General features: G+C 49.9%; 3 protein-coding genes across 3 annotated transcripts in view; 1 reads left to right on the plus strand and 2 right to left on the minus strand.

Annotated features, from left to right (window-relative positions):
* The window catches only part of LOC132570870 (zinc finger protein 709-like), a 34,864-nt gene extending 23,606 nt beyond the window's left edge, over window positions 1-11,258 (minus strand). The window contains exon 1 of the mRNA XM_060237509.1: window positions 11,091-11,258. Coding sequence (XP_060093492.1) covers window positions 11,091-11,258 — 168 coding nt within the window. The remainder of the gene's footprint in view (window positions 1-11,090) is intronic.
* The window catches only part of LOC132571389 (zinc finger protein 850-like), a gene marked incomplete at its 3' end in the record, with an annotated part of 552,489 nt that overhangs the window by 100,036 nt on the left and 431,291 nt on the right, over window positions 1-21,162 (plus strand). The window lies entirely within an intron of this gene.
* On the minus strand, window positions 14,792-20,705 carry LOC132570871 (zinc finger protein OZF-like). The gene is made up of 2 exons (XM_060237510.1): window positions 19,135-20,705; window positions 14,792-14,930 (listed from the first exon to the last, which is right to left on the minus strand). Exons 1-2 carry the CDS (start codon window positions 20,703-20,705, stop codon window positions 14,792-14,794), a joined length of 1,710 nt encoding a protein of 569 aa, XP_060093493.1.

The raw sequence follows: 21,162 nt of genomic DNA on the forward strand, positions 1-21,162 counted from the left end.
CATGGACTCTTATCTCCTCCACTTGCAGCTGCTGGAATGGCCTTGGGTCAGCCATAGTTATCACAAGAGTTGTCCTTCAAAGGGCAGCTTCTGTGAGAGCCCTCTCAGCCCCACCCACCTCACAGGGTGTCTGTTGTGGGGGGAGAAGATATAGAAGATTGAAGCCACTCTGAGTCTCTGATTCAGAGAAAAGGGTGGGGTATAAATCTGCAGTCTTCTACCCCCACACACACACCCCACATGCAATGATCTTTTTCACTTGCCGACCAAATTAAGGTTTCTCACCTCTCCCCCCCCACCCCCACCCCGGACTAAAATTACAAGCAACAGAACTCCAATTTCATACTTCAGTTTTCTTCCTTGCACTTAAAGACACTGTATTCCCCTCACCCCCCCCCCCAATTACATAGCAGAGCAAAACTGATGCCTAATGGAGTTGCCAGCCTCCAGGTGGGCAGTGAAAGGAACAGACACTGTGATGTGCTGGCTAACAATGTTTAATAAAACCATTTTCAAACCTTTGTAAATTATCTTTTTATACTTCATATTATAACAGAGGTCCATTCTCACATTCCAATATTACAAGAAAAGTCCTATGAGCACCCGGATGTAGGCTCATTTCGTCAATGGCCACCTAAAAGAACAGCTTCCTTCTGATAAAAAATATTGTAGAGAGCTGTAGTCCAGCAAACACCAGAAGGCTTGGGGATCTGGTTAAAAGAATAAGTTGGGGCTGACTTAAGCTCCATATATAAATATATGCACTTAAGTGTCATTGAGTGGTAAGTTTTTTTACAACCATATAAAATCTGAAGAATTATCTATTTCCATTCAGCCTTGGTTTATTATTTTGGCTTATTCCAGGATAAGAGAACTTGAGGTAGGAGATCTTGCAGAAGCGCGTTTACATTGGGCAGTTAGAAGAGGCTGGTAACCCTGGAAGAATTTTAGGATGGATTACTCCTGAGGAAGTCCATTGATGAAAGAAGCCTACATCCGGGTGCTCATAGGGCTTTTCTTGTAATACTGGAATGTCAGAATGGACCTCTGTTATAATATGAAGTAAAAAAAGATAATTTACAAAGGTTTTTAAATAGTTTTATTAAACATTGTTAGCCAGCACATCACAGTATTTGTCTCTTTCTTTGCCTGTCTTATTAACTGTGATCCCTTTTTGTTGATTATATCGATCAGCCCCCAGGTGGTGCTGGAGATCTCCCAGGATTATAACTGATCATCATTAGAACTGATTTTGGGCTGTGTCAACAAAAGTATAGTCTCCAGATCACTGTCAGAACTTAAGAACTCCAGGCAGATCCCATACTTAGTTTCCAAGCTAGGATTTTATTAGAGAGAACTAAGAACTGTTAGATACAAGGTACAAGATAACAGTGATGGCGAGAGCCAGCACTGGCCCAGTTTTATATAGTAAAACAAACAACCCACAAAGCTTTAATTCACACCGTTACAGGCACATCTGTCTTCCCACCAGTGCTATCAGCAAAGACGTTGCCTCCTTACTCTGAAGGCCACACGATTCGGCTTCAAAGGGTGTCAGTGTGAGAAAGTACAGAGATACAACATCATTCAGTCTACAGCCCCCAAATACTTTGGATACCATCGGGGCAGGGTTAACTACTACTCAGGCACTTCAGGTTAAGAAAGGTTACAATATGGGGTCGGTCTGGTTCAACGCTCAGGTCCACTCTATGCATACTTGCCGACCATCAATTATCCTGGTTCTACATTAAGCTAGCAATAATAAAGTTACAAGTTCTGACATACTGCCCCCCCTAAGCGCCCTCCCCCGGGGGGTGGCGGCTTGGGCTTGTGCGGGTACAGCAGGTGAAACTTTTTTAACAATTGCGGCGCAGCTACGTTCTGAGACTCGACCCCTCACTGTCGTCGGAGGGGGCGGCGGAGCCCTGGGATGGAAGGACGTGGCACCAGGGTCTTTCCGGAGTAAGCTGCAATGAAAAACAGGATGGATTTTGCTTAGAGACTTGGGCAGCTCGAGTTCTGCAGTCACCTTATTGATTACTCGTTTGATCCTAAAAGGCCCAAGAAACTTCAACGCAAGTTTGCGGCAGGGCTGAGGAAGGGGGAGGTTTTTTGTGGACAAAAAGACAGTGTCTCCCACTCTCAATTCCCATTCAGGAGAGTGTTTTTTATCAAACTGTTTTTTGTAAGCCTTTTTCGCTTCCTCCAGGTTCTCCTGAATTCCCTTCCAGCTCTCCCGAAGGCCTTCCCACCATTGTTGGCACGATGTGGGTTCTGAGGGGGTGGCAGGGAGGGGAAGCGTTGGGAAAGGCTTGCCCTCATAGCCATTTATGATTTGGAAAGGAGAGGTTTTAGTAGAGCTGTGAAGGCTGTTGTTGTAGCCGTATTCAGCGAATGGGAGTAGGTCCACCCAGTTGGACTGTTGGAAGTTAATGAAACAGCGGAGGTACTGTTCTAGAAGGCTATTAACCCTCTCCGTCTGTCCGTCCGACTGGGGGTGGTAGGCTGAGCTGAGGCCCTGCTCAATACCCGCAAGTTTGCAAAACTCCCGCCAGAATTTGGCAACGAACTGCGTCCCGCGGTCGCTAATGACCTTGTCTGGGAACGAGTGTAGGCGTACAATGTGTGTAAAGAAAAGTTGGGCAAGTTTTTTAGCCGTGGGGAGCTGCTTGCAGGGGATGAAGTGGGCTTGTTTGGAGAATGTATCGACCACTACCAAAACAACAGTTTTGCCCTGCGACGGCGGGAGCTCCACAATGAAATCCATAGACACTACCGACCAAGGCCGGGTGGCTGTTGGGAGGGGCACTAGGTGGCCGGGAGGTTTACCCCCTCTTCGTTTAGCCATCAGACAGGTGGGACATGAGAGGACGAATTCGGAGACGTCTCTTTTGAGCCTAGGCCACCAAAACTGTCGGGTAAGGAGGTTGAGGGTTTTGACATAGCCGAAATGGCCCGCCAGGCGGCTGGAATGACAATGCTCTAAAATCTGCTTGCGGAGGGAGGAGGGCACATAGATCTTTTCGTTGTGCAACAGGAGGCCGTCCTCGCTTTTACGGAGGTTCGGTGGTTGGTCTGCTTCCCGAGCAGTCTCCGCAACTAACTGAGACAAGAGGTCTGGCTCCGGGGGGCCGATCCTCTTCCCGGAGCGGGTGGTGACCCCCCCCCCCCCTGCGACCGGGGGTGCCGCGGGTTGGGGCACCGGGGCCGGCAGGGCCGGTAGGGCTGGTGCAGCTGGGGCCGGCGGCGCTGGCGGTGCGGGCACGGGGACCGCCGGGGGCGCCGGAACTGGCGGCGCCGGAGGCGCTGGGACCGGCGGCGCGGGGGCCCCCGGGGCCGGAGGCGCCACTGGTTGTGGGGCCGGTGGGGCTGGAGCGGGCACTACCGGCGGCGCGGGAGCCAGCGGGGCCGGTGGAGCCACGGGCGGTTGCCCCAGCGGCAGCCCTCCCACGGGGATCCCCAGGACCGCCGTCTGCAAGGTGCGGAGCTGGTCGTAGATCGCGCCTAGGTTCTGTTGCATCTCCTCGGCCATCATAACTCGGGAGGCGTGTACGTCGTTGTGAATTTCCCGTACATAGTCGAACAGGTCGTTGCGGAGGCTCCGGACCGGGTCGTCCCCGCCTCGCGGTTCTGGACCCTCGCCCTGGTCGTCGTCTCCGTCTCCGCTTGCCCCGTCGCCCAGCATACTTCTGTACCGCTGCTCCGCCGCGTCGATCGCCGCCGTGGACTTCCGCGGGCTCCAGGATCGGGGTGCGGCGAACGCGTCCACCGAGAAAGGTGCGGGCACCTTAATCTTGCGCCTCACCCCCGTCACCTTCGGGTCGAGCGGCGGGTCCTCCGTTGGAGTGGTGGGCTCTCCGTTGTCTGGAACCTTTGCAGCCATCGGGCCGGGTTTCCAGTTCAGATAAGCTCCGAAACAATGGGATCACTGTTATAATGTCAGAACTTAAGAACTCCAGGCAGATCCCATACTTAGTTTCCAAGCTAGGATTTTATTAGAGAGAACTAAGAACTGTTAGATACAAGGTACAAGATAACAGTGATGGCGAGAGCCAGCACTGGCCCAGTTTTATATAGTAAAACAAACAACCCACAAAGCTTTAATTCACACCGTTACAGGCACATCTGTCTTCCCACCAGTGCTATCAGCAAAGACGTTGCCTCCTTACTCTGAAGGCCACACGATTCGGCTTCAAAGGGTGTCAGTGTGAGAAAGTACAGAGATACAACATCATTCAGTCTACAGCCCCCAAATACTTTGGATACCATCGGGGCAGGGTTAACTACTACTCAGGCACTTCAGGTTAAGAAAGGTTACAATATGGGGTCGGTCTGGTTCAACGCTCAGGTCCACTCTATGCATACTTGCCGACCATCAATTATCCTGGTTCTACATTAAGCTAGCAATAATAAAGTTACAAGTTCTGACAATCACGTGAGAAATGTAAAGTTCTGCATTTAGGTAGGAAAAACCAAATGCATCCTTATAGGATGGGAGACTTGTCTTGGCAGTAGTATGTGTGAAAAGGATCTAGGGGTCTTTGTGGACCATTCATGGAACATGAGTCAGCAGTGTGGTGCAGTAGCTAAAAAGGCAAATGCAATTTTGGGCTATATCAACAGGAGTGTAGTGTACACTCAGATCACGTGAAATGATGGAATCACCTTGCTCTGCTCTGGTAAGACCTCACCTGGAGTCTTGTGTTCAGTTTTGGGCACCACAGTTTAAGAAGGTTGAAGGAGGTGGGAATATTCAGCCTGGAGAGAGGACTGTGAGGTGATATGATCTGGCAACAATCCTGATTCTGTGAATTAGGGAGACCGTGAGAAGGAGGGCAGGAAGGGCTGCATCAGTGCCTAGTTCTTGTGGCCCCTTCTTACACACCCAGGGAAATGCTGAGGGGCACTTTGGGGTCAGTCAGAAATTTTTCTCTAGGCCAGACTGGCAAGGGATCCTGTTTGTTTGATTTTTTTGGCCATCTTCTGGGGCTGGAGCAGGGGTCAGTGGGTGTGTGTTGGGGGAGGGAGGCAGCTGTGAGTTTCCTGCATTGTGCAGGGGGTTGGACTAGATGACCCTGGAGATCCCTTCCAGCTCTATGATCCTGAGGACGGAGATCAGGTCAGCCCACCCCAAAACATGCCTGTGGGGGCTCTATGGCTCCCCCCTCCCCCCAATTGCCTGGGGATTTCCCACTGCAGACTTGACAACCTGAGAGCAGCAGCTGTTTTGTGCAGAACTGAAATGACCCGCGATTGGACGCCAGATCCATTTGCTGAATTCAGTCTTGCACTTTAAAGATTTCCCCTCCCCAGAAATCTCATGCCCAGAGCACAAGTGATGCTAACAGCCGCTTCCCTCTTCCTGCAAGATCTAACCCCTGATTCTCCCCTCCCCTCCCCAAATCCTGCAGGACTTACTTGCAAGGAGACCTTCCCTGGGTCCGGCTGCTGCAAGGAGCCTTTTGCCTGCTTCTCTGCGGACCCGAAGCTCTTCCTCTCTCGTGCAATTCAGGAACTTCTCCCCCCCATCCCCCCAGCCGAAGAGCCTTCCCTCCTCCCCCCCCCCCCTTGCTCGGCCTCTCTTGCAAAAGCGGCTCTGTGCCTTTAACCCTTGCAGGGCTGGAGCAAAGCAGCAGACAAGCGCACCTTGCAGATCTCCCTTGCAGGGCTGGACACAGAGGAAGGCGCCCCCCCCCCCCCCGCCGGGTTCCTGCTCCCAGACCTGGCCGGGTTGGTCGGGCTGCAGCCAGCGATGCCCTCCGCGGCTCAGTGGGACGACTCAGGAGTAGGAGGAAGCGTCAGATCCATCACTTTCTCACTCCCCCCCAGTGGCGGACTGGGTCTAGAAATCTTGGTTGCCAGGAGACAAAGGGGGCCCGATCACAATTTTAAGGCTATCGTTTAATTATTATAAGAAATAAATAAAAATTTTCAAAATACAAAGTGGAAAAAAGGTACAATTAAAACTTTTTGTGAAATAATAATTACTTTTGTGAAGTAATTACAGTATTCATATACTTCCCCCCCCTCCACCCTCCAGCCAAAGAGCCTTCCTCCCCCCCCCCCCCCCCCCTTGCTCAGCCTCTCTTGCAAAAACATACATGTTATTGTACATGTTCTTGGCAGCATACTGTCGGTATGAAATGTGAATCCAGATTGCATTTTCTCCAGGGGAGCTGATCTCTGCCAGCTGGAGATCAGGTGTAAAAGTGGGAGATCCCCAGGCCCCACCTGGAGGCTGGCAACCCTACATACAACGTCAATTTTAGTTGCATTGCAGTAAGAATACTGGAAAATCTATTATATTTTCAAGCTACTAAAACATCATTAACATTTTTAACGTACTGCCTATAGTTTAAGGGGGCTACCTTCATTAGGGGCCCACTTGCCATCGGGCAAGCAGACACCCCGGCCAGTCCCCCACTGCTCCCCGCACAGAGAGGATGTTCTAAAACTAGGAACAGGGATTGCCAATAGACTATACATGATTGCCAATAGAGAATGCCCATAGGGAGTATTGGAATTTAGGCTTCCCCTAAGGACAGTGATTGCCCACAGTCTACACATGCTTGCCAACAGAGAATACATGATTGCCCACAGAGAGTAATGGAGACCACACAGTCCCTTAGGAAATAATGGAGCCCATGGTTTCCCATGGAGAATTGGGCTTACCCTACAGACAGTGATTGCCTATATAGACAAAACACTAGCCTGGGAATGAATCTGAAGGCCTCTCTGTAGCCTGAACCAAAGATCTTGTCACACACAGCAAGAGCAAGGAACCGGTTTTCTTGACAGACGCCCACCTAAACTTCAGGTGGACGTGGATTTCATTCTACATGTGATGGTGGGAGCAGCAGAGGAATTAGCACGCAGCATCCCTCAAGCTCAGGGGGGAGAGACTATATTGAAAATCTCACTTTGTCAGACCGTGTCTGTTATAAAATATAATGTTTTATTGTTTTGTTTGATGGGTTTTATGTTGCAAGCTGCCCAGAGCCTACTGCTGGGATAGGGTGGGTGCAGGGCTATTTTTGTAGCAGGAACTCCTTTGCATATTAGGCCACAACCTCCTGGTGTATGCCAATCCTCCAAGAGCTTATAGAAGGCCCTGTAAGAAGAGTCCTGTAAGCTCTTGGAGGACAGGCTACATCAGGGGTGTGTGGCCTAATATGCAAAGGAGGTGGGGTATAAAATCAGTCAATCAATACATACATAAAGCCAGGTACCAGAGACATAAGCTTTATTAAGGACACAGGCAAACTCAATTAGAAGAAGAAATTGGATGTATATTCTGCCCTCCTCTCCAAATCTCAGAGCGGCTCACAAATCTCTTTACCTTCCTCCCCCACAAGAGACATCCTGTGAGGTGGGTAGTGCTGAGAGGGTTCTCACAGCAGCTGTTCTTTCAAGGACAGCTCTGTGAGAGCTATGGGTGACCCAAGGCCATTCCAGCGACTGCAAGTGGAGGAGTGCGGAATTAAACCTGGTTTTCCCAGATAAGAGTCCATGCACTTAACCACTACACCAAACTTAGCAATATTCATTTTTATTGAAAAGAGACACATACTCGTACAGTATTTTCTTTATTTACAAGTCTTTGACAAATGGCACCTCTTACTCTGAATTATTGCATCAGACTCCGGAGTCAAGATCTATACTGCAGCAATTCTGAGTATTGTGTTCAGGCGTGGATATAGTTTTGATTCACTGTCATTCACCACAAAAATGTACCCTGTCCCAAACAGGCAGAATTTTAGATGCAAAAGACTCAAGTTAGAGGTCCTTTGGACCCCAGAACTAGAGAAATGGGTCATCCTCTTATTCTACAGAGTGATGGCCATTTCTTAGCGGAGGTCTCCCCCTTTTCCGATTGGTAAAAGAAACACTTCACTATGGACTAGCAGATGCTTGGAGGAGGGAAGGGTGATGCCCCTTTAAGAAAGGCTTTCTAGAATGTTCCTTACTTCTTCAGTTGCCCGTTTCTAAACTAGCGCAGCTATTTTTCCAGACTGAAGTAGATAGACACCCACGCCCCCTCAGTCTGCTCAATGAATCCTGGAATCCCAGAGTTGGAAGGGGCCAAAGAGGCCATCTAGTCCACCCCCCACTCAATGCAGGATCTGCCTAGAGCAGGGGGGGGGGCAAACTGTGGCTCCCAAGCCTTCCCCACCACATCCCCCCCGCTTTGAATGCAGAAGTTTTTGGTTCCCCCCCCCTCTATTAATTGCGCACAATGGGTGCTCCAACCCGGAGGGTGACTGGGAGTTCTTTCATTGGGGGTGGGTGGGTGGGAGGAGAGGGTCTGACAGCCTGCATTTGGGGGGAGGGGAGCTTTTAAATTGGTAGACCTGGCCTCCTGTTTCCCATGGAAGCCAATTAGTGACCCTGGATTCTGGTTCCAGAAGATGACCTATTGGTGCACCTGATCTGTTTCCCCAATGCAGCCTTTTGGTAGACCTGCCCTCTCTTTTCCCATTCAACTCAATTGGGAGACCTGGCCTCTGTTTTCCACTGCTGCACATTGCACAAGAGTTTACAGAGGCCACACTGGCCCCTGGGCTTCCGTTTGGCCGGACTGGAAACAGGTGTGAGGATATTTTGGCTCTGGACAACAGCTGCTGCTCCGCCCCCCTCTGGCCAGGACTCAGCACTCCAAGCAGAAGTCATTTATTGAAAAAGAGGTGCCAGAGCTTATTAGTACAACTCATTTGCATATGCCAGGGGTGGTCAGTGGTATCGACTAGCAGGTGCTTGGAGCAGGGAACATATGAACATATGAAGCTGCCTATACTGAATCAGACTCTTGGTCCATCAAAGTCAGTATTGTCTTCTCAGACTGGCAGCGGCTCTCCAGGGTCTCAAGCTGAGGTTTTTAACACCTATTTGCCTGGACCCTTTTTTGGAGATGCCGGGGATTGAACCTGGGACCTTCTGCTTCCCAAGCAGATGCTCTACCACTGAGCCACCGTCCTTCCCCTGGGACAGGTGATGTCCCTTTAAGAAATGCTTTCTAGAATGTTCCTTACTTCTTCAGTTGCCCGTTTCTAAACTAGCGCAGCTATTTTTCCAGACTGAAGTAGATAGACACCCACGCCTTCTCAGTCTGCTCAATTAATCCTAGAATCCCAGAGTGGCCAAAGAGGCCATCTAGTCCACCACCCCCACTCAATGCAGGATCTGCATAGAGCAGGGGGGGGCAAACTGTGGCTCCCAAGTCTTTCCTCCCGCCACATCCCCCCCTTGCTTTGAATGCAGAGGTTTTTGGTTCACCGCTTCTATTTATTCCGCAGGCCAAGCGCACACTGGGTGCTCTAACCCGGAGGGGTGACTGGGAGTTCTTTCATTGGGGGGGTGGAGGGAGGAGAGGGCCCGACAACAGCCTGCATTGTGGGGGTGGGGGTAGCTTTTACATTGGTAGACATGGCCTCTGGTTCCCCAATGCAGCTTATTGGTGGACCTGGCCTCCTGTTTCCAGTGGAAGTTAATTAGTGACCCTGGACGCTGGTTCCAGAAAATGACCTATTGGTGCACCTGATCTGTTTGCCCAATGCAGCCCATTGCTAGACCTGCCCTCTCTTTTCCCATTCAACTCAATTGAGAGACCTGGCCTCTGCTTCCCCACTGCAGCACAATGCTACACTACGCCTCCTTTCTTTCCATTCAACGCAAATACAAACTTTCTCACACACAAGCGCCAACGACCTCCTTTCACCTCTTCTCGCACAAGCTGTCCCAGCTTCAGCTCAAAACACCCCTGCCGCTTCACTCACCAGGCCTGTTCCAAGCAGCACCAGAGGCTTCTGAGCAGACACGCAGCCCACACTGCCCTTTGGCCCACTCCCCCTCCCTTCTCAAGAGTCACCAGCGTCAGTAGGAGCCCCCCCCCCATTTTCTTCTGGAGCAAAACTGCCCCACCTGCTCACGGCCTGCACTTGTGTGCAGTTGCTAATTCATGGCAAAGCCTTTCTAGAGAAAGCTGCATTCTTCTTCTGCTTTAACGCCGTTTCTATTTCTGCCTCTCATGGACAGGTCACAAGAGGAGATCAGAGAGAGACACATCATTTCCAAAACTCTCGCAAGGTAACGGAAGATTTGTAACACTTACCGTGAAGCTTCCTTCTCGGTGGACTGGCAGTGGGTCGGTCCGACTACTGGGTATAGGCTCCTCCTCCTCTTCACAGGGTCGGGTCTTCAAACGATCCAGAGAGGGGGGGAGTGGCCTATACCTCCCAGCTCCCGCCAGGTGTATCCAAGCTGTCTCCCCTAAGGAAAAAACACCTTCCACAACCTCCCCATTCACATGCAAAGGCAGATGAACAAGGAAAACCTTTATTATGTTTCAACACCACCACAATAGTAGATTGGAAACAGACATTGGCAATACTGAAACCATACACTCCCGACAAGGAACAGTCGAGGCTCCAAGATACATCTCCAAAACCCAGGAAGCCGTTCAACCGTAATCGGGCGGGCCGGACCGACCCACTGCCAGTCCACCGAGAAGGAAGCTTCACGGTAAGTGTTACAAATCTTCCGTTCTCCGGTGGTCTGGACAGTGGGTCGGTCCGACTACTGGGACGTAACAAAGCTGAACATCCCCCGGGTGGGAGCGGCTTCCCTATTTAGAGTGCATGTTGCAGCACCCGCCTTCCAAAGGCCGCCTCTGCAGACGCCCATTTATCCACCCTGTAGTGTCTGGTAAAGGTATGTACCGACCTCCAAGTCGCTGCTTTACACACATCCTCCAGTGATGGGAACGACCGATACACAGCGGATGTTGCAGCACCCCGCAGTGAATGAGCCGTAATCCCATCCGGAGGAACTAGACCTTGGGATTTGTAGGCCAACCCAATACACTCCCGAAGCCACCTGCTAAGGGAAGACGTAGAAACCTGTTGCCCTCTGCGCTTTCTATCAAAGGAAACAAACAATGAATCGGACTTTCTCCAGTCCTTCGAACGTTCAATATAAAAACACAACGCTCTCTTAACATCCAAACAGTGCAAATCCCGCTCTTTGGGAGACTGAGGATTAGGGCAAAAATTAGGGAGAACTATTTCCTGGGACCTGTGGAAAACCGAATTAACCTTAGGAACAAAAGATGGGTCCGGTCTCAGAACCACCTTTTCATTATGAAAGGTACACAACTCCTTATCCACCGAAAGAGCCCTCAACTCCGACACTCTCCGTGCCGAAGTGATGCCCACCAGAAAGAGGGTTTTTAGCGTCAATTCTTTAAGCCCGCAAGAGGCCATGGGCTCAAAAGGCCGTTTGCACAAGGCCTTTAAGACCACATTCAATTTCCATGAAGGGAACCTGTGTACTTGTGGGGGTCTAAGGAGAGCAACACCTCTCAAGAAACGCTTAATATGAGGGTGCGCCGACAGGGCCTTACGCCCCCGCACTCCTTGGATGGACGAAATGGCCGCTACTTGTCTCCGAAGCGTGCTAGTGGACAAACCCTTGTCAACCCCTTCTTGGAGGAAGGCAAGGACTCCTTTTACCCTAACCGAAATCGGGTCCCACCCCCGTTGGGAAGACCATGCAGAGAAAACCTTCCAGGTGGTATTGTACACCCTATTAGTGGAACCTTTGCGAGACGCTAGCATAGTATCCACTACCCCCTTACTGTAACCTAGCTCCTCGAGCTGGCCCCGCTCAATCTCCAGACTGTCAAGTTTAACAACTCTGGTTGCGGATGGAGCACGTTGCCCTGAGACAGAAGGTCCTCTCTGCTCGGGAGTCGCCAGGGAGGCTGAACCGACAGTCTCAGAAGTTCCTGGAACCACGACCGCCTCGGCCAGAAGGGAGCCACGAGCACCATCTCCGCCCTGAAGTCCACCACCCTCTGAATCACCCTGGGTAAAAGAGGAAGGGGAGGAAAGGCGTACAGTAGTCCCCCTGGCCACTCGGCGCTGAGAGCGTCGTTCCCTTCTGCCCGTAAGTCTCTGTTCTTGGTAAAAAACCTGTCCACCTGGCGGTTCTCCGCCGTGGCAAACAAGTCTACTGCTACCAGACCGTATCTCTCCACAATCGATCTGAAGCTGTCTCTGTGAAGCATCCACTCTGTCTGGTCCAACCAGCGTCTGCTGAGCCAGTCCGCCAGAAGGTTGTCCTTCCCCGGAACGTGAACCGCCTTTAATGACAGCAGGTTGATCTCCGCCCATTCGAATAGAATTTTTGCCTCGGCATGTAGAGACCTTACCCTGGTTCCTCCCTGCCTGTTCACATATGCTTTGGCTGTCACATTGTCTGTTTTTACCAGTACATGGTGACCTCTTAGTACTGTCTGCAACCCCTGTAAGCCCAGACGAATCGCTCTGAGCTCCAGGAAATTGATGCTGCGCTTCGTCTCGTGGGATTCCCACTGTCCCTGGACCATTTGATCCTGTGAGTGAGCCCCCCAGCCCCATAGGCTGGCGTCCGTGGTCATACAGACCCTCTGAGGTTCTCGGAGCGGATAGCCCGGGAGAAAAAGGCTTGGGTCCATCCACCACTGAAGCTGAGATGTCAACCCTGGTGGTAAGATCACTAGTTTGGGGATTTTTCTCCCTATTACCTCCTGAAAAGGTCGTAGGAACAACTGTAGGGGACGAGTATGGAACCTGGCCCAAGGAAGTAAATCCTGAAAAGAGACCAACATCCCTAACAACTGTGCTAACTTCGTCACTGGGACCCTGCGCTGCTGTAAGACCTCTTGCAAGAGGAGCCAAAACCTCTCTTGCCTCTCTGAGGTCACAAAGACTTTGTCCAGGGTAGTGTCTATCTCCACCCCCAGGTGCACCAGCCTCTGGGAGGGGAGGAGATTGCTTTTCTCTAGATTTATCACAAACCCGTGGTCCCGTAGCAAGAGCACTGTTCGTTGCATGGCTTCTAGACAATGCTGGTAAGACCCCGCCTTCACCAGAATGTCGTCGAGGTAAGGAAAGAGAGCTACCCCCTGCAACCTCAACTCCGCCACCAGGGTCACCAGGATCTTGGTAAACACCCGGGGCGACGACTTCAGGCCGAAAGGAAGAGCTCGATACTGGTAGTGTTTCCCCCCGTAGGAGAACCGAAGGAAGTTCCTGTGTGATTCCCGAATGGGAACATGTAAGTAGGCCTCTGATAGATCCAAGGAGGCCAGAAAATCCTGGGGCTGAATGGCTGGTAAGATTGACCGAAGGGTTTCCATCTTGAAATGTCTTGTCAAGACAAACTTGTTGAGCCATTTCAGATCCAGGATCGTTCTGGACTCCCCGTTCTTTTTTGGAACCAAAAATATAATCGAGTAAACTCCCAAACCTCGTTGGGGTACAGGGACGGGCTCTACTGCCCCTATGTCCAACAAGTGATGAATTGCTGACATCATAGCCCTGTGAGCAACCACATCTCTTTTCCGTGGGACCCAACGAAAATGGTTGGGAGGAAGGGAGTGGAATTCCAAGGCATAGCCCTGCTCTACCACTTCTAGGACCCATCTGTCTTGAATTGACTGTCTCCAAACTCTTACGAATAAAGAAAGGCGGCCGCCTATCTTTCCTACCGTCTGAGGATAGGCATAGTCATTGGGATCCCCCTTTTTTGGAGGGGTTCTTAGCATTTTGGTCGGGCTTTCCCGAATAATAGGGCTTGGAGTCACGTCCCTTCTGATGCCACTTTCCCTTGAAGGAACGAAAGGAACCCTGACGGAAAGGCTTCTTGGAATCACGAAAGGCAGGAAAGGATTTCTTCTGCCTTGATTCTTTACTCTTAGAAGGTAAAACCTTCTTCTTGTCCTTATTCTCGATGAGGTACCTGTCCAGGTCTTCCCCAAACAATAGGGAACCCTTAAAGGGAACCGCTGCGACTCTAGCCTGTGCTGCAGTGTCAGCCTCCCAATTGCGTAGCCAAATATTGCGTCGTGCAGCCACGCCACAAGCCATGGCCTTGGCAGCCAATTGCATGGTATCCAAAGAACTGTCAGCTACAAAGGCAGCAGATAGGGCAATCTTTTTTAGTTCATCTTTGAACTCCTTAGGAGCTCCACTATCTGCTGACGCCAAATTATTGGCCCAGGTACACATTGCTCTAGCAAACAGAGAAGAAGTAGTAGACGCTTTGATGGCCCATGCATTAGCTTCAAATTCCTTACGAAGAGCTTGTTCAATCCTCCTGTCACAAGGATCTCTGGGTAACCCCTCTGCATCCATGGGCAAGACTGAATTAGAGATCAGGCTGGTTACAGGGTCGTCTACTGTAGGCAGTTTTAATCTCTTAGTGGCCTGTGGGATAAGCGAGTAGAGTTTGGAGAGGACCTGCTGGTTAGCCTTTGGCTTGGCCGGACGCTCCCATTCAGCCTTAATTAATGCAAAGAAAGGTGCTGGCAAGGGAACCCCTGTCTGGGCACTACTCAGTTTTGGCATCATATCCCCTGTAGGGAGATCAGGATCCAAATCCTCGTTCTCCTTGGGAGTGGCTACAAAGTTCAGAGTCCTCAAAACCTTGGGGAGCAACTTTGAGTAGTACTCGAGAGGAAAAAGCCTGGACTGCACGGTGTCAGGGTGATCTTCCTCCTCCGAGAGCTCGCCATCTTCCTTATCTGACTGCTGATCAGAGCCCTCTGACTCCTCAGCAGAACTCACTTCCAAATCTGGAAGGGGGTTATTCTTGGACCGATCTTCCAAGGTGTCACAAGGGCTAGGATCTCTGCCTCTTTTCCTTCCACCTAGCCTCTTCTGTCCCTTCAATGGAGCAGAAGAGCCCAGTTGCTGATTTAAATCCTGCCCCAATTCCTTTAACATCTCCTTTTTCAGCCACTGCAGTAAGTTCATTTTGGCATCTTCCCCGTAAGATCAATGCTCTGAGCCTCTTGTCGAGGGGTCAGGATGTCTGAAAGGAGGGGCAGATCACACTCGCTGGGGGAGTTACTTTGTGAGCTGGCCGCCATCTTGTTGTTCTCCCCGTCCCTAAAAGGAAGTGAGAGCAAGGGCATAGGAAAAGCGCGGGAAAAGGCACCCAAAATGGAGGGCGGGCAGACTCAATTGCGCCCCTAAGAAAATCTGGGAGGTCTTGCCTTCAGCTCTTAAGAGCCACAACGCAACGGACTCTCCCCCCCCCTTCAGCCCCAATTCCACAAAATGAGGCATTAAGGTTAAAAGGGGAACCCTCTCCCCGAGCTCCAGACCGAAGGGGCCCAACGCTTCCACCCAGGGAAGGCTTACCGCTCTCCGCTGCACAGACCGACGTCACCAGGCTTCCCAGCCAAAAGGAACGTCCGGTCCTAGCCTCAAGAAAGAGCAGGCGTCGGATGACCGCTGCGATTAAACGCACGGGAATCCCAGCCCTCTGTCGCCTCTTTCTTCAGCCTCCGCTCCGTTCCACACGCGGCTGCGGGGAAACGGAGCGTCACGGAGCCCTGCCGAACGATCCGCGGTCTACTGACGAGTAGACCCCAACGGCTTGCTCCTGCCGGTGTTGTAAGGGTAAGACCCTACGCTTCCGGCCTGTTATAAGTCTTCTCTCCGGATCTTCTGCGCTTATTGCAAGCGCTCCTGAAAGAACCGTCCTGCTTAGTGCAGGGCCGGGAAAAAACTGGCGGGAGCTGGGAGGTATAGGCCACTCCCCCCCTCTCTGGATCGTTTGAAGACCCGACCCTGTGAAGAGGAGGAGGAGCCTATACCCAGTAGTCGGACCGACCCACTGTCCAGACCACCGGAGAACTTAGAGTTCCACCTTTGTGCGGGATGTCATCTCATGTCCTGGGTTGTCACTTCCCGCTCAAAAACTCAGCTGGTGGCACTTCCTGAGCTCCACCCCTTCCCATGATGTCACATGGTGCACCAAAACCCCACCCCATCCTGTGATGTCACTCAGACCACTCCCACAGACCTGCCTCTTCTGCATCTGACATTTAGTCTCTGCAGCTCATTCCCCAAAATCATCAGAGATCTCATTGCTTTTGCTAAACTAAACACAGTGCTGCTTTGTATCCCATTGAACTCAATTTTGTGAAAGACTGAATCATAGAGTTGGAAGGGACCTCCAGGGTCATCTAGTCCAACCCCCTGCACAAGGCAGGAAACTCACAAATACTGTTCCCTAAATTCACACTGGACAGCCTCTCCCCATATGAACCCCCACAGCATTCTCTTTAGCAAAAGCAATGAGATACGGGATGATTCTTCTGTGGAAATGTGTTGAATTTACTGGCAATTGGAATCTAAAGATGCATTCAGTGGAGCAACACAGCTCTTTTGGAGCAAGTACAGCAGAGAGATTCTGAACATGGAGAAGACATTGAATTAACCCTTCATAAAGAACTTTGGTTTGAAAAGGATTATATATAGTATATTTTATTCATTGAGGGGAGAGGGAGAGAGGGAGAGAGAGCTCATACAATACTCAGAGGCTGCTGTCTCCCGCTATGTGGTGCAATATTGGATTGTGATATGAATAGTGAAATCGTATTTCATGTGGAAAATTAAATATTCAGTCCAGATGGATGGTGGATATATCTGTACATCACAGACATAAGATATACATAAGTAATGTCTAAGGAATTTATTAAAATCACAGTAATTTCCTATTATAGACTTGGTGTTCTATGGCATCTTTGAGAGTGCAGGGAATGACAGTCCCTGGAAGTTGCAGAAACATTCCGGGAATGGAATTCCACTCTTGCCCTCCTTGAAGCCAGCCAGGCATCCTTAGGACCAGGGACTCTGAGCAGATGTTGAGCAGCAGACCTCAGAGCCAGGGGGTTCATATGGGGAGAGGCGGTCCAGAAGAAACGCAGGCCCCTAGCCGTAAAGGGTTGATGCTTTGAGCCAGCTTGTCTCTACTGAATGGACCTGAGATTGGGTGCCTGAGTGAGTACCCTGACCTGGAAACCAACAACCAAAAGGGGAAATTACACTTGCAAGCCACTGCCTGGGTTGGGGATGGGGGAGAAACTAGCAATGCCCAGCCGTTTCATGGATCTTTTTCACACAGCCTAAGTATTCCGGTATGCCAGCTGGTCAGTTACTGAACAGTAACGGGTTTCTGCTGGCATTTCAGACAGACCCGATTCAGTAACTGGCTGCTACCGGAATACTCTCACCTTTTCACACAGTCCCGCGGCTGTCCCGGTAGTGAGGCATGCCTGAGTCGTTACTGACAAAGAGCAGCTTCTTCCACTTTTCAACCCCTTCTTCCGGGTTGAAATCGCTATGGGGTGCTGTGTGAAATGTCCAGTATCTAACCCGGGAGCAGTTTTCGCGCCCTTTTTCGCCCGCCGGCGCGCATGATCTCCGGCTTTTTTTTTTTTGGAACGTCGGGCTAAGATCGCTATAGCGCTATAGCGACGTATCACAACAGCAACACCATAGGGATGCCTGGGCTCCATTAAGATGCCAGGTATCGCCGCTGCTGAAACCTGGTAACTTATCTCAATAGAGCCTAGCCATCTCTATGGTGTTGCTGTTGTGATAGCCGACGTTCCAAAAAAAAAAAACAAGCTGGAGATCGCGAGCCGGCAGGCAAAAACGGCTGGCGCTGGTGGAAGCGAGATAAGATCGGAACAGTGTGAAATGGCTCGCTTCAATCACGGAACCCTATCGGAAAAAAAAACATGTGTCTGAAAACTCCCATCCCTGTCTCGGATTACTGCAAGGCGGCACAATACCGACTCCCTTCCGGCTTCCACTGGTAAGTGTGAAAAGGGCCATGATTTCCTAGGCTCAGAGCATTGTATATTTTTAGTTCCTGCTGTGATCCTTGTTTTTTCTTGATGTATTATTTTTAAAGTTGTTTTGCCAAATCTCACTACTCCACCTTTCCATTTTAGGCAGACATCTTTTAATGGTGGAGGGGGGAAGGTTTGGGAGACCCGAGCTGGGCTGATGAAGCCCAGCTCCTCACACTGGGCACTGCCCCCACTCCCTTGTTACTTGAATTGCCCTAAAAATAGGAGTTTGGGGAATTTAGTGTGGTGGGGAATCAGGCCACAGCGAGATCTTGAGAACCTATATATACAGAAGGTGTCTGCTTTCGAAATCACCCAATAACGAGGAGATTTGGACTAATAATAAAAGGAGTTTTACTATAAATACAAGCAAATATACAAGGGTATAAAATCATAGAATATTCATACAGGCCCAAGTAAATAGGGTTGAAATAGACAGGGGTAAACACGAGCGTAGACAAACAGGGTATACTACCTGGTTCAGACGTCCTTACAACAAGAAGATATGGACGAGCATGGCCATGTGCCACCTCTGGTGCTCCTTACTTAAAGGAGGGAAGAAGGAACAGTCCAGGAAGAAACCAGTGATCACGATGTCCATATAAATGAAAAATAGGGAGATCTCCGTCACACCCTGGAACAGCACAGATGTCCTTTTAAGGATTGTTGCAAAACATCTGTATTTGGTCAGATGCGTTTTAAAGATTGTTGTAAAACCCTGTTTGCCTTCTCAGTGGCTGAGATCAAAGGGAGCTGGAAGGGAGGGGCAAATGCCACATCTTGACCACAGCCTCTTTACAATCTATCTCTGCGGCAGCACACTGAAAGCAGGGGGGCCTCGCCTACAGCCTTGTGAAAGTGAGCAATGAATGATTCACAAGGAACACGCCAACAAGAGAGGATTCAAGGGTGACCTACTGTACCTAGGACCTGGCAGATGGAAAGAAGGGATGCCAGTGCAGCGATGCTCCAATGAGCCATTCTGAAGGAGAGACACCCCCATTTCTCCAGCTCTGGACCTTGATTACTTGCTTCCCAGAACCTGCAAAACTTGCCAATAGGCAATGCACCTCTAGAAGACAGCTGGCGGGGCCAGCAACAGAGAGCCTGGAATGCAGTCTGCTTTATGTGTTTGGGTGATTTCCCCATTTGAGCATTCAAATGCTTTTGAAGACTGGCTATCAAACTGAATATCTTCCCATACCCTGAGCATTTAAAATGTATATCCCCTGTATGTGTTTTAAGACGCTGGTAAACAAGGTCGCTACAATTGAAACTCTGAGCATTCAAATGTTTTCTCTCTTGACTGCATTCTTCAGTGCAGTTGAAGGCTGGTACTCACATAGAAAGGCTTTCAACACTCTAAGCTTTAAAACGTTTCTCCCTTAGTGTGGGTTCTCTGATGCTTTTGAAGACTGGAACTCACACTGAATCTCTTTCCACACTCTGAGCATTCAAAAGTCTTCTTCCTTGTGTGGGAGCTTTGATGCCTTTGAAGATTGCCACTGTTACTAAATCTCTTTCCACACTCAAAGCATTCAAAAGGTTTCTCCCCAGTGTGGGTTCTCTGATGCTGCTGAAGATGGCCACACCGACTGAATCTCTTTCCACACTCTGAGCATTCAAAAGGTTTCTCCCCTGTGTGGGTTCTCTGATGCCTCTGAAGAGTGCTATTCCTACTGAATCTCTTTCCACATTCTGTGCATTCAAAAGGTTTCTCCCCTGTGTGGGTTCTGTGATGCTCTTGAAGACTGCCACTCCGACTGAATCTCTTTCCACAGTCTGAGCATTCAAAAGGCTTCTCCCCTGTGTGGGTTCCTAGATGATACTGAAAACTGGAATTCACACTGAATCTTTTTCCACACTCTGAGCATTCAAACGGTTTCTCCCCTGTGTGGGTTCTCTGATGATACTGAAGACCCTCATTTGCACTGAATCTCTTTCCACACTCTGAGCATTCAAATGGTTTCTCCCCTGTGTGGGTTCTTTGATGATACTTAAGATGGCCACACTGACTGAATGTCTTCCCACACTCTGAGCATTCAAACGGTTTCTCCCCTGTGTGGGTTCTCTTATGCTGCTGAAGACCATAATTTGCACTGAATGTCTTCCCACACTCTGAGCATTCAAACGGTTTCTCCCCTGTGTGGGTTCTCTTATGCTGCTGAAGACCATAATTTGCACTGAATGTCTTCCCACACTCTGAGCATTCAAACGGTTTCTCCCCTGTGTGGGTTCTTAGATGCTTTTGAAGAATGTAACACTGACTGAATCTCTTTCCACACTCTGAGCATTCAAAAGGTTTCTCCCCAGTGTGGGTTCTTAAATGCTTTTGAAGACTGGCACCATGACTGAATCTCTTTCTACACTCTGAGCATTCAAAAGGTTTCTCCCCTGTGTGGGTTCTCTGATGCTGTTGAAGATTGCCATTTGAACTGAATTTCTTTCCACACTCTGAGCATTCAAACGGTTTCTCCCCTGTGTGGATTCTCTGATGCTGCTGAAGACTGCTACACTGACTGAATCTCTTTCCACACTCTGAACATTGAAAAGTCTTCTTCCCTATGTGGGTTCTTTGGTGCTTTTGTAGACTGGAATTCATACTGAACTTCTTTCTACACTCTGAGAATTCGACATGTTTCTGTGCTGTGTGTTTTTTTTGGTGTACTAAAAGCTGTGTTCTGTATCTGAAGTACTTTCCACAATAATGGCATTTATATGCCTTCCTTTGACCGGAGAATGTAATTCCTTTCTCTGAACTGCTGAACAGTTTCATTCCTGAAAGAGTCCGTTGGCTGCAGACAGGGATTTCATGGAACCTGCTTCCTTGGTAAGGAATGGTCTTAACCCCCCTTTTCAATGTACGGTTTCCTTCCTGCCTCTGTGGTTCATCTCTGTTCTCGAAGTTTCCTTCAGCCTGTTCAATCTTGGCTTTTTCCAGTGAGAACCCGTGAAATTCCCCAACTGACTCAACATCTCCTGCTGGAATAAAGAGGGAAGTTGAATTATAACTCATGTAAGGAGCCAAGGCACCTACCACAAACTCCTAATTCATGACTACGCATTTTTGACTCCTGAACTGTCTGTCTGCCTTTCCTGGGCAACCTCCTATACAGCTTTTCCTACATTCTGACCACCCCTGCCCACCCCCCACCCCTCAAATAAACTCCCTAAATGTACTTGAAGGGAAAAGGTGGCAAAGATATTTTCCTCTGTGCTCCCCATTTGCCTTGCCATGAAGGTCCTTTGGCCTGCAGATTGGTCCTATTTTCCTTGTGTTCCCAATGAGGTAAGTAGACCCTCCAGAAGGAGAGCCACATAAACACAAGAGGATTTAAAGGGGGACTGTATATTTTAAAAAGCTATCATGAAGGTGGAATGCCAGCAGGGGGGTGGTGACTTGCCTGCCTGGTGCAAAGGTAGCGGACATTACGCGTGTTGTAGATAGGCTGATAGACGGTGCTGGGGAGGTT

Source organism: Heteronotia binoei, chromosome 5 (genome assembly GCF_032191835.1).
Source record: "Heteronotia binoei isolate CCM8104 ecotype False Entrance Well chromosome 5, APGP_CSIRO_Hbin_v1, whole genome shotgun sequence".
Lineage (NCBI taxonomy): Eukaryota > Metazoa > Chordata > Lepidosauria > Squamata > Gekkonidae > Heteronotia > Heteronotia binoei.

Coding starts and splice junctions, on each gene's coding strand:
- LOC132570871 (XM_060237510.1), bottom strand. CDS start 20,705: ATGAGTTATAATTCAACTTCCCTCTTTATTCCAGCAGGAGATGTTGAG. Junction 14,931..19,134: donor AAGACTTTTGAATGCTCAGA/GTGTGGAAAGAG, acceptor ACTTCCTTTTAG/GGACGGGGAGAACAACAAGA.